Below are 13,622 nucleotides of genomic sequence, written 5' to 3'. Positions count from 1 at the left end.
TGTGCGTGTCGCACTTTAATGACGTCAGCAGAAACCGAGCTCCTCCCTCCTATTCCACAGCCTAGGAGTTTCTCGCTCGCCGGGCCGGCCCGCGTATCTCGCTGGCGCGCAAATCGGTCCAGGCGGGTTCCACAGCGACCTCTGTCGGCACTAGGTGTAGAAAGCAGGACTGTTCGCCGGGTTTGCCTGCGCGCTGGTAGGCAAGTCGTTCTCTCTTCCAGACAGTGGGTCTGTTCACTCAAAGTAAGTCCCACTTTGTAAACTGACTTAGGGCCAGCCAGGCAATAAGTTTGCAATGTTCTGCGTGTTTTCTTAGGTGTCATAGTATTTGGTGTTCCAGAGTACACTGCCCACAGAGGCTCCATTTGGCCATGCCAGCGTACAGCTGCTGATGGTCCTCTCCTTCACAGACTTGCCCAATCCCCTATTAAAGGTAAAGGTTCCCTTGCTCGAAAGCCAGCCGAATCCGACTCTAGGGTTGCGGTGCTCATCTCTGTTTCCAAGCCGAAGAGCCAGCGCTGTCCGAAGACGTTTCCGTGGTCATGTGGCCGGCACGGAACCGGCTGTTACTTTCCCACCGAAGTGGTACATATTTATCTACTTGCAATTTCTTGCTTTTGAACTGCTATGTTGGCAGGAGCTGGAACTAGAGATGGGAGCTCACTCCGTCATGCGGCAACTCGGGTCTCGAACTGCTGAACTACTGACCTTCCACAGCCTGCAGTTCAGCATATTAACCACTTGAGCCACCGCAGCTCCCCTATTACCGAACATCTAAACCAGTGGCCCCACCCCCATGAGTCAGTGTAACATTTGATAGCAATATTTTCTTTGCTCTCTTCTAGGTTTTCATTGATTTCTCCCATTTAGACCCTCCTCTTCCATTAGAATGCAGAACAATTTAAGGTCAGTAGCCAGTCGTTTTTGTTTAATCTCCACAACACAGCCTGCTAATAAATTCATATCAATGAAGGGGAGCGGTGCAGTGGTATAGCATCCACTTTGCACACAGAAAGTTCCAGGTTCAATCCCTGGCACTGGTAGGTAAAAGGATCCAGTGGTGTGAAAACACTCTACCTAGTGCCCTGGACAGCAACTACAGTCTGAGTAGACAACACTGCACTCGATGGAATGATGGTCTGATTCAGTATAAAGCAGCTTCATGTGTCCAACATCTCCTTTGAACTCTTTGCTGCTATTAAGTAGCATGGTTAACCTGCTCCACAACATGATCCTTCACAAGGAATGATAACACTTGGCATTTACAATCTACCTCAACAGTCCCCTCTGCGTGTGGATACTTATTGCCGCCAACAGAGGGCACACACTCCCCCAACAGGTTTTTCTACAGACTCAGGGGACTCCATGGGTCTACAGAAAAATCCAAAAAGTAAAAAAAAAAAATCAGGGAGGGTTGAATTCCCCTCCCCTAATACCTTTTAAAATGGCCCTGCCTTGACAGTGAGAGAGAGACTGGCTGATAGCCAGAGAGACAGATGCAAGAGAGGGATTATAAATGGGGGGAAAGGGCAGGAAACAAACACAGAACTGGAACTGGGATTGGGGAGGATTTATCCTGCAGTATGAATGGCTAAAGTCCAGGCAGTGCACTTTCCAGGCCTGTTTTGGAGCCAGGACTGGGACTGCCCACTCCAGGTTGGGAAATTCCTGGAGATTATGTGGTGAAGTCTGATGAGAGCAGAGTCTGGGGAGGGGAGAGGTCTCAGCTGGATACAATGCCACAGAGTCCACCCATTTTCTCCAGGGGGACAGATCTCTGTTGTCTGGAGTTCAGCTGTAATTCTGGAGGATCTCCAGGTCCCACCTGGAGGCTAGCAAACCTAGGCCTAGCAGCACCCTCTGAGTGACTTGATAGCACCTGACTTGCATGATTCAACTAGGCCTGGCTGCTTGCTTCTGTTCAACAGTAGCCACCCTATGAAAGTCAGTGTAGAATAATGGTCAGAGCTTCAGAGCAGTTTGCAAGACCCAGGTTTAGATCCCCATCTTGCTGTGGAAGTTCACTGGGTGATTTTGGACCAGTCATATACTAACCTACCTCATAGGGTTGTTGTGTGGATAAAGAGGAGAGAATAATGTAAACGGCTTTAGTCCCCACTGTGGAGAAAAACCATAGTTTTCCTCAGTAGAAGCTGCAGGGGGAAAGGAGATGGAAAGCTGAAGATGCGAGGGGGGGGGGCAGATAAAGGTAGGTTGGCTGGTGGGTGGGAAGGAGATAAGGATGCCAACTCCAGATTGAGAAATTCCTGGATATTTGAGGGATGGAGCCTGGGGATGGTGGGGATTAAGGCAGGGACGGACTTCAGACAGATATAATGCCATAGACGCCACCAAAGCATTGTCTCCAGGGGACCTAATGTTGCCAACCTCCAGGTGAGGGTTGGAGATCTGGAATTACAACAGATCTCCAGATGACAGAGATCAGTTCCCCCAGCGAAAATGGCTGCTTTAAAGGGTGTTGTTTATGGTATTATACCCTGCTGAGTCACTTCCAGGCTCAAACCTCATCCTTCCAAGGCGCCACCCCCAAATCTCCAACAATTTCCCAACATGGAGCTGGCAACCCTAAGAAGAACTGATCTCTGTAGCTGGGCAATCCGTTGAGATTCCTGGAGAGTGGCTGCTGCTGCTGCTATGAGGGGTGGAGGAAGTAGGTGAGAGGCCGAGAGAGTGACGGGCAAAGTGACGGGGTGGGGGCAGAAAGTGACAGGCATGGAGGGGAGAGAAAGTAAAGGGGTGAGAGGAAGGATGGGGTGAGAGGAAGGAGCGTGTGAGAGAAGTAGGGAGAAGAGGGGAAGAAGCAGAGGTGGAGGAAATGGGATAGCCGCTCTTGCCATTTTCTTGCGGATCCCCACTCGTTTTAATATGTTTTAGAAGTCATTTACACATTGTACCAGTGTAGAGAGTAGCCTGTGTTCTTGAATACCTCTTTTTAGTGGCTCTGGCTGACCTGTCTGCTGGGAAGACATGTAGAACACATTATAAATAAAAGCCGGTTGACACTTTTGTGTATGAACTGCTATATTCTTGCCCTCCCCCCAGCACTGTGAGGTCACATAATGTTCAATCTATACACCGGAAGTGAAATGAAGGACAGGAGGGCTGGAACAAACACAGGGCCTGAGAGGCCAAAAGGGATGAGAAAGGCTCAGGGGTCATTTCCTGCAGGAGCACACAGGAGCAGAGCTCCGGCAGTAAAGAGCCCAGGGGGAGGGCACATGCAACAAGCCCCGCCCCCTGCTCCCAGCAGCCCTCAGTCAGAGCAAGAAGCAGCCGGGTAAGCTGCAGAGCCCCCCGGTCCAAAACAGTCCAGTGGCACCTTTAAGACCAAGTTTTATTCAGGTACCAGCTCTCCCTCCTCTGCGAGGACAGATCTGCACATCCCCCCCCCCCCATAGATAGCAATCCAAAACAGTCCAGTGGAGCCTGAGCGGTGGGTGTTGCCTTCTGACACATTTCTGGTGATGTCAGGGGGTGTGGCATATGCAAAGAAGTTACGCTAATGAGTTCTGTTAATGAGCTCCTGCACCTCTTTTTCTACGAAATGACCCCTGGAAAGGCTGATTAGTGAGAACTTGTTAATTCACAGCATGTCCTAGTTTAGAGGTCCCCAATATGGTGCCCATGGGAGCCATGACACCCACTAACACCTGACTTGGCATCCGCCAAGTGTTTGTAAAAAGAAGGGGGAGCGGGGCTTTTGCTTGGCAAGTCTCTTGATTGGCCACTGGAGTTTCAATTAGCTGTGCAGTTTTTTAAAAAAACACATTGGTTTGGCAGCAGCTGTCACCACAGCACAAGGATCTTAACTGTGTGGCTGTGACAGCCAGTTCGTGGCTGGCCCCGCCTCCAGTGGCAGCCATTTCAAAGGTGCTTGTAGGCTCAAAAAAGGTTGGGGGGGGGGCTTGCTTTTATTTATTCAGAATATTGTAGCTTTCCCTGATTATTTTAGAGCAAATGGCAAACAAAGGGAAAGAAGATAGATTCAGATGGGTAGCCACATTGGTCTGAAGCAGTAGAACAAAGTTTGAGCCCGTGGCACCTTGAAGGCCAACAAAGTTTAATTCAAGGTATGAGTTTTCGTGTGCATGCACATTTCCTCAGATACATGATTGTAATGTGATGCAATGAATAATAGAATGTAATAAGGGGCGGGACCCGCGATACTCGCGGGGGGGAGGGACCTCCACACATGAGGCAGAGGAGGAAGCAGCAGGAGGAGGTAAGTCCCCACCCATTCCCCCAGCTCCGAAGCGAGGGCTGAGCGGCGAGCCGCTCGGTCCTTGCTGCTCTCTCTCCTCCCCCCCCCCGGTTCCGAAGCGAGGGCCGAGCAGCTCGCCGCTCGGCCGTCACTACTCTCTTTCCTTCCCCCCCCTCCCGGCTCGCCGCACTGCTCTTCCCTCCGAAGCGGTGGCGGTGGCGAGGGAGGTCGCAGAGCATTCCCTGCGCATGCGCAGGGGACGCTCTGTCAGTTTCGGGGGGATTTAAACATCCCCCTGATATTTTTTACAGGGTTTCTAATTTTTGGGCACACTTGGGGACCGCCCCACGTATGCACAAAACTCTCCCTCCCCCCCAGGTGCCCCCGGTGCGCGGATTTAGGTATCCGCACACCAGGGGGGCGACTTCAGAATTAGATATATAGATGTCATTTAGAATGGTAGATTGAAATGTATTTCTCTGGTCTGGTGGTGACAGAGGAGACATAACACTGCACCTCAAAGAATAGGATGCTATTAGTTACCTCAATGCTTGAAAGACAGATGGAGTATAACAGGGCCTTTAGATTTACGTATCAGTCTCCAATTTTGACACATTTGCTTCACTACGTCTCAACCCCCCCCCCCAAGAATTAAATCCAAACTTAGCTTGTTATTCCTGTTTGGTTCTCGCATCTGTTAAGACATCTTTGTTATGCTGAATGCTAATTTGCTGTCCACCCTTTACCTATATGTATGGACTGATAGGTTCCATTTCAATGTATCTGAGGAAGTGTGCTTGCACATGAAAGCTCATCCCTTGAATAAAACTTTGTTAGTCTTAAAGGTGCCACTGGGACTCAAACTTTGTTCTTAAGGGAAAGAAGATCACACAATCTGTATAGACACATAAAGCTGTCTTCTACTCTAAATCTTTTTAAAAAGTCTATGGATTTTTGATATCCTCTTGTACTGGTCATTGATTGGAAGGGCTGGACTTAGTTCCTTGGGGAAAAAGATTAGCTGGCAAGGCCTATTTTTTCTCCTCCATGTTACTACAAAATCAGGTGTATGTTTTTTGGGGGGGTATTTAATAATTTCACAGATTACCAAAACATTTAGTTCAAGGACACAGCACTGATCGTGTGAATCAAAATAATCATTTTGAGTTGTGGCTATTGTTCCCTCTAAGCTAGCTCACAGTTGTTAGCCTCCAGCTCACACATTTTTGTCTTAGCCCAGGAAGGACGGCTCCAGAGCAAACTAATTTATGCAACAGCCAAATTGCTCACTCACAACTTTAATGTCGGCAGCTCACAAAGTAGAATTTTTGCTCACAAGACTCCACAGCTTAGAGGGAACATTGGTTGTGGCTATGATGAACTTAGTTCAGCTCTTCCAAACTCAAGTCAGCACAGGCTTCTTTCTGCTAGTAAAGGCTGACTTTCACAAACAAAAAAGGAGGGAGACGTTTTTCCAAAGAAGGACAAAGATGGCAAAAAGTGTAAAAAAAAATTTTGGTCGCCACGTGTGAAAAAGCAGCATCACAACTACAAACACAATCCGTACCTATAATTCAGGGAGGTGTTTCATATTTTGGGTGGAAGGTATTGAATTTCTTCTTCATGATCCACCCATGCATAGGGCTACAAAGACAAAATATTAATATTGGAGGAGGGGAACAGGACCACTAGAATGTGGACTGTCCACTGTTTCATAGTTGAGGCATTAGGATCACACAGATAAGACAGTTACTCTTATGAGCTATGAAGCCCAGAGGACGCTCCCCTTCAACTGATGTGTATAATTACCACCACCACTGAAATGACTACTAAATCCACATTCCCACACAGAGGCTTTTGGGAATAAGAGGCTGTTCCTGAGATTCAGCCGCCTTCTCTTGATTCCACCATCAAATTTGGCTATCAGAGTAGTGTATGAAGACTTGTACATAAAATCTGAGGAAGGGCTAAACAGTCATTAGTCAGCCTTAATCTTGTTCCGCAAGTTGTAGCCAGCTATTCTAAAGCGCATAATGTTGCAATGACCAAGCATTGACAATGTAATGTAACCAAACAGAGTAACTTACAACCTAATCAGGTACCTGGTAGAGCTCTTGAATTGGTAAACATGTCTCGCAGTTCAGTAGTACTGTTACAATTAAAAGCAAGGGCCTAGTCCCTATTATTATTATTAAATTACTTTATACCCCACCTTCTTTGCCAACAGTGACCCGAAGCAGCTTACATCATTTTGCTGTCCTCCATTGTATCCTCACAACAACCCTATCACATGGGTTAGGCTGAGACTGTGATCGGCTCAAGGTCACCCAGCAAGCTTCCATGGCATGAGTGGAGATTCGAACCTGGGTCTCCCAGATACCAGTCCAAAACTTTTAATCACTACATCACACTGGCTGTCATGAACAAAACCCATCTCCAATTCCATTGGGATGGGCCTCATATTTAGTATTGCAATGATAATGGAATGTTATAATCTGGTGCAGTAGCCTGCTTTTTTAAAAAAAAATCCTGTTATCTGTACTCAAGAGAGAAAGATCCATCTTGGTTCACGCATTTTCATTGGATCCATCTTGGTTCACGCATCAGGCAGAGAAGGATCTTGCATAGGTTATTTCAGAAAAGTGTTCAAAAATAATAAAAACAGGAGCATGAAATTCATAGTACAATTTAACTCACTGGAGAAGCATGAAATTCATAGTATAATTTAACTCAATGGATGACCTAAGACCTTACCACTGCTTTTAAAAAGTTATTTTAGCATAAGCTCAGATTCGCAGAAAATAATAAAAAGCTCAGGAAATTTGCAGACATAATAAAATTTATTTAAACTTCATGCATTACGGTAGCTACAAGTGTAGTCATATGAAACTGAAGGACAATCAAACTTCTGCTCTGTCCATACAATGTAGCCTTAAATGTGAAATGGATGGGAATCCCACCGTTACAAAGAAACAAAAAGGGCAAACGTTTTTTTTAATTTCAAGGTGCTGTTTTTGTGAAATGGTGCAGTCCCAGGACTGCAGAGATGCTGGAGGAGGAGGGTATGGTATATTATTACTTTGTACATACAAAAACAGCAAAAAAATATTTAATTGGGGAGAAGTATTTTGAACAATGTTGGCAATCAGCCTTCTAACTGAATTTGAGTGGAGACTGCTGTTCATTCAGTACTTATGATTAGCAGTGAATCTTCCACCCTATTTTTTGACAGCATTGGTACAGAATCCACACCCAGCCTATAGCTAAGTACAAGTTTGCCACCTTTGTTCCTCCAAACTGTAACCACAGAAGATTCTAGGTTCACTGGTGCTTTTCTCCAATGCTAATATGCTTTGTGGTGCAAACAAAAAATTTATAGAATATGCTTGATTCTACTTTCTCTCAAATTATTTAAAAAGCAAAGTCTTTGGGATTTTATTAAAAAAGTGGGAGAACAGTGAACATCTGGTATTGACTGCCAATTTCCAATCCCTCTTTAAAAAGCAAAGATTCACAAGTTGTCCATGTTAGACAGAACGAACCAAATTAACCTGGTACTTGAGCTCAGTTTGCAGCATTATTGCTGGAGTGACCACATAACAGTCCTTATTGTTTAGCAAAGGAGGACTTTGATGCTGGACTTTAAGCAGACACAGCAGCCAAATGCAGTTTCGTTCCAGGGTCTAAACACTCCTGTTCAGTCAACAACAACAAAAAAATTTTTGTAGCTATAAAATGATGCAGTGTTAATTAAATAGTACCGTACTTGCATGAACATATTTAAGTATTCTTTTTTAAGCCACCATAAGGAAAGGGCAAAACAAAGAGGCTTTTTTCTTTAGCACAAATTTTGTCAATTGTCTAATTGCTTCATTTAAAACTTGACCGGGGGGGGGGAGACCACAAAGGGATGAACTGGGGGAGGGGGATTTAGAAAAGCACAAGTAAATTGATGGCTCAGATTACTTGGCAGGTTAAAAGCTAAATGCAGTGGTGTTACATCTGGATAGAAACATTATTCAAAAGCAATTAAGATACCAAAAAAAGGGATTTCAAATTGAATAGTTTATTAACATGGTAATTGTCTTTATAACATGTGCACACACGCACACTCCAAATGATCTGCCTTGAAAAATGTTTTAATATGCTGGGAATGGGAGGGGAAATTAAACATAAATCCTATAGATTTTCATAATTCTAGGCAATTATGTCCACATCACTTACAAAGCTATTGCCAAATCTTTCAAAGGAAGCAGAATTTAGGAGAAGGGGGGAGAAAAAGTTTTTTTTTTTGGGGGGGGAATTCAACAGTGGCATAGCAGAGCTCTCAATATGAGAAAGCTGACATAATGTGGACCTTTGCTGTGAAATTTGTCGTTGCAAAATATAGGAAGAAGGTTATCGATGGGAAGGAAAAGAAGAAGGCGATGTGAAGTGGGCTTTTGAAGAGTCAGTCCCGTCCCCGTCTCCCCCCCCCCCTCCCACAGTATTTTGTGCAGGCTGGTTGAAAACAAGGCTCAGTCCTTCTCTGGAACCAGTTTCAGAACTTTTCCAATCGCAATGGTCTTACCTAGGTAATAAATAAATAAAACGATATTAGAAATAATTCACGGGTGTTAATGGTTTGCACAGGAATGGACCCACTGAACCCTCACCAGTGTTCCCTCTAAACTGAGTCAGTGTGAGCTAGCTCACAGTTTTTTAGCCTCTGGCTCACACATTTTTGTCTTAGCTCAGGAAGGAGGGCTTCAGAGCAAACTGATTTATGCAGTAGCCAAATCGCTCGCTCACAACTTTAATGCCAGTAGCTCACAAAATAGAATTTTTGCTCACAAGATTCCACAGCTTAGAGGGAACATTGACCCTCACTGGAACAATCCCATTTCCATCCCTCTTTGGGCCTCCAACAGTTGCTCCTGAGGACCAAAGGAAACAAGAAGGGGGATTGGCTGGAATCATCCCTCCCGTCTGCTCTCGCAGAAGAAGGGAGAAAGGCAGCTGCAGCCTTTGGGTCCCTCGGCCCCCAGAGGACACAAAGACCCATTTTACAAACTCATTCCCAGCCATGGTTCACTGGATCCAACCCTTCTATCGAAAACCCCGAGCGAAGAAATGATCACAAGGATGTCGGCCACAAGCAGAGTTTCATTTCTCGTTTGCAGCTTCCTCAACCGCCCTGGACAGGGTTAAAATGCTGCTTCCAGCTCTGGATCTGAGGGTTTCTCTTTTGTATTAGAGAAGCGCCACACTACCTGGAACAAATCTGCTCCAACAGCGCACTCTGCCGCTTTCAAAGATGGAATTTCTTGAGCCTCACTAGATATTTCTGGCCACACAGCAGTGCTTGACAACCAATGCGCAACAACACTGAGCACCTGACAAGTCAACTGGCGGGTGTTCCCATGTCTGAGGCCTGCCAGAATGAAAGCCAGCAATGCCAATGCATCTAAACCCACTTGTGTTTGAAGGGCGGGATTTTGCTTTCCAAAGATTGAAACTTTCCACTATTTCCCTTTTTCCCATTCAATTATTTGTGAATATATGTTCTGTTTTCTGCTAGGTAAAGGTAAAGGTTCCCTTGCTCGAAAGCCAGTCGAATCCGACTCTAAGGTTGTGGTGCTCATCTCCGTTTCAAAGCCGAAGAGCCAGCGCTGTCCAAAGACGTTTCCGTGGTCATGTGGCCGGCATGACTAAACACCAAGGCTCACAGAACGCTGTTACCTTCCCACCGAAGCGGTACCTATTTATCTACTTGCAATTTCTCACTTTCGAACTGCTAGGTTGGCAGGAGCTGGAACTAGAGACGGGAGCTCACTCCGTCATGCGGCAACCCGGGTCTCGAACTGCTGAACTACCAACATTCCACAGCCTGCAGTTCAGCGTCTTAGCCACTTGAGCCACCGCGGCTCCCTGTTTTCTGCTAGCAGTTGCCTAACTGCCATTGCACCATATTTGATGAGACGACCTTGCAGTTCCACCATACAACGTCCACGTCCCCCGAGCATCCAAGGGCCACTGATGCACAGGATATTTGGATGGATGGGGAGGGGACCGTGGAGCATCATGGACCATACCCAATGTTGGCAGCCTGGGGGCTAACAAGAAGGCCTTCGTGACCCATACTGAAATCCAAACAATTCACTGGGAAATCGTGTACAAATAGGGTCCAGAAGGCTTTGTTGAAAACCTCCAGATTAACCTGGTGCAATGCTGCCCAGCAAGGCACGCTGTTTTGTTGCCTCCGAAGCTCACGAGGGCAACCTGTGTGATGGCATCCAGCCTTTGCGCAGACTGCCAGCTCCCATACAACTCAGACAGCAGGAACAGAACCATGCCTGGGATCCTGAGCAAGAATGGGCTGTTGGATGCTCTAACCCAGTGGTTGTCAGTTTGCTGCTCCCAGGGAGCCACTTTTGCAATTACTATCAACCAAAAGAGCCACATTTGTTTCCATCCCTGGCATGAGGCCTGTACCTCAAGGAGGCTTGCAGCACCATCTGTTTCAAGGTGGAAACCTGACGGGGCTCTTTTTGTAGCAGGAACTCCTTTGCATATTAGGCCACACACCCCTAATGTAGCCAATCCTCCAAGAGCTTACAGAGCTCTTCTTACAGGAGCTACTGTAAGCTCTTGGAGGATTGGCTACATCAGGGGTGTGTGGCCTAATATGCAAATGAGTACCTGCTACAAAAAGAGCCCTTTAACCACCTACCAACTAAAGGTCCCACCAGGTGCCTTGCCCGCCTTCCTGAAGCATGGGGCAGGTGCCACACTGGGGAACAGTCCTCAGAAGAGCCTCAGGTGAACTGAAGGTGTGAACAGTGGAAGGGGGAGGTTAAACTGGAGCTTGCATCGGACTCCCCAACTTGCTCAGGATTCCAGGTTGCAAGCCTTCGCATACCCAAGGATTAAGTGGATCACACAATAAGTATACCTGTCATCCAACAACCTACAGCCTCTTAGGGCATTGCTTTCTTAGTACAGGAACATCCCCCATTTCATTAAAAACCCTGGAGTCACGTTAAAAACCCTGTGGCGATTTGACTACTTTTGTGCACAGGGAGGAACTACAAAGCAGCCGCGCTCCCCATGATACCAAGGCAGCTTCAGAAGGTACCCTGTGATGTGCAGCCAGCAGTTAATGCAAATCACTATTCCACCCTTCATCACAATGAAACCAATACCTCTCTGGCTGTAGCAACTGACTGTATACCTATAGAGGAGGGATGGACAAGTGGAGCTTGGCTCTGGGGAACCGGCTGGCTCTTGGGACCCCTTTCTTAGTTTTAGTAAAGGTAAAGGTTCCCTTGCTCGAAAGCCAGTCGAATCCGACTCTAGGGTTGCGGTGCTCATCTCCGTTTCAAAGCCGAAGAGCCAGCGCTGTCCGAAGACGTTTCCGTAGTCATGTGGCCGGCATGACTAAACACCAAGGCGCACGGAACGCTGTTCCCTTCCCACCGAACTGGTCCCTATTTATCTACTTGCAATTCCTTGCTTTTGAACTGCTAGGTTGGCAGGAGCTGGAACTAGAGACAGGAGCTCACCCTGTCTTGCGGCACCCGGGTCTTGAACCGCTGAACTACTGACCTTCCACAGCCTGCAGTTCAGTGTCTTAACCACTTGAGCCACCACAGCTCCTTCTTAGTTTTGCCTTCCTTCAAACTGCAATAGGTTGTGCATGGTTCTCCACCTACACCTAGCCGGTGGCCCCGGCAACAGGCAGTGGCTCAAAGCTTCCTTACCCTCATCTCTTAAAGTGAAGCGACCCATCTGAGGGAAGTCTTTGAAGGTCTCAAGGCAGATGGTTCCTGCTGTCCTTAAACGGGCAATACAAACTTGATCTTGCTTGACAAAACGGGGCCGCGTCTTGCTCTTCTCTCCTGATTTTTTGTCTACCAGACAGATTAAGGCCTATGTGAGAGAAAGAAAACTGTGGTAAGACCGTACTAGGATTGCAAATCTCTCTCACACAACAGAAGCTCTGGTGCCTTTGACAGACTTGGAATTTCCCCTTGCTGCACACCACTTCACATATGAGTACCGTGATCCTGACAACAGCCCTGAAATGCAGGCGAGGGTTACAGGGAATTAGGAAAGAAAATGGCTTGTCTACGGACTGAGTTTATGGCAGAGGTCTCATTTGAACTGGGGATGTCTTGTAAGGATGCCCTTTCTGCTAAGGAGGTCACATTAGAAAGAAGGCAGGCTGTCAAATGCTATTCCCCATTCCCAAATTAGGCAGCACTAAGTTTAAATCTAAGAATATGAATACCCCCTTCTGCCTTGCAAGGTTTTCAGAGCAGTTTGCAATCTAAAATGAAATCAGGTATAAAGATTCATGCAAACTAAAAACTACTCTCGCACAGTACAGTAAACACTTCCCATAGTAAACAAGCAATAATTACAATAGCTATGGAGATTTTATGATCTCCCATCACAATGTTTGAAAAAAAACTATGTTCCGTTCAATGTTCCCTCTAAGCTGTGGAGTCTTGTGAGCAAAAAATCTACTTTGTGAGCTACTGGCATTAAAGTTGTGAGCAAGCGATTTGGCTACTGCATAAATTAGTTTGCTCTGGAGCCCTCCTTCCTGAGCTGAGACGAAAACGTGTGAGCAGGAGGCTAAAAAACTGTGAGCTAGCTCACACTAACTCAGCTTAGAGGGAACACTGGTTCCGTTGTATTTCTTGGGATGGTATAATCAGTGTGCCACCACCAGTGAGGCCTTACCCCTGCCTACCCTCTGAAGAAAGAATCATCTGGACCACCATTTTACTAAATGTGGCCTCAGATGGGTCACTATTTCCTTTAATAAAAAAATAAAATACCTCAAAACAAAAGTTTTCAAAATTCTAGATGACAGAATTAATTGTTAGTGTTAAATAAATGCTATTTGACATTTTAACTTCTAGAAGTAGGAAAGTGTCAGGGTTCGATAGTCAGGTCACACAACACAGCGCTTCATAAGAAGAATTCTGTTTATTGGTATGCCAGGACTATGACATGTGTACTGCTTGTGTCAGGAATGTCCGGGAACAGTATGGCACCCTGAATTATACTAGGATCAAACACCCCCCCCCCTTACAAGCTGAAGCTAATAAGCAAAGCTCGCGTGTGTTGGGAAAGAAAGCGGGCAAAAAGCAAAAGCCGTTGGTTACCAGCAAAAGCCGACAGCAGTTGGAACTAAGGATGTGCATTTCGGGATCCCGAGCCGAAAAAAAAGCCGAAAATAACGATTTTCGGCTTTTTTTGGCTTTTGGGATCCCGAATTAGCAATTTATAAGCTTGTCCGAATCCCGAAAAAAAATCCCGAAAAATTCGGGTCCATTATAACCAATGGGGCCATTGAAGTCAATGGCAAAAATCCTCTTGAAACTTTGTGGGGGGCTGGGGGGGAGGG

The 13,622-nt window shown here is 46.2% G+C and overlaps 1 protein-coding gene across 2 annotated transcripts in view; it reads right to left on the bottom strand.

Annotated features, from left to right (window-relative positions):
- Positions 1-8,268: 8,268 nt before the first annotated feature.
- GSPT1 (G1 to S phase transition 1) overlaps positions 8,269-13,622 on the bottom strand; it is a 27,362-nt gene continuing 22,008 nt past the window's right edge. For both annotated transcript variants that reach the window (XM_015415498.1, XM_015415497.1), the window contains exons 13-14: positions 11,965-12,133; positions 8,269-8,792 (exon numbers count right to left, since the gene is read on the bottom strand). In XM_015415498.1, coding sequence (XP_015270984.1) covers positions 8,740-8,792; positions 11,965-12,133 — 222 coding nt within the window. In that variant the 3' untranslated portion in view covers positions 8,269-8,739. The remainder of the gene's footprint in view (positions 8,793-11,964; positions 12,134-13,622) is intronic.

The sequence above is a fragment of the Gekko japonicus genome, unplaced genomic scaffold (assembly GCF_001447785.1).
Source record: "Gekko japonicus isolate JY-2015 unplaced genomic scaffold, Gekko_japonicus_V1.1 scaffold1631, whole genome shotgun sequence".
Lineage (NCBI taxonomy): Eukaryota > Metazoa > Chordata > Lepidosauria > Squamata > Gekkonidae > Gekko > Gekko japonicus.
Note: the sequence above shows the minus strand (reverse complement) of the source record. Positions and strands in the feature narration are given on the sequence as shown.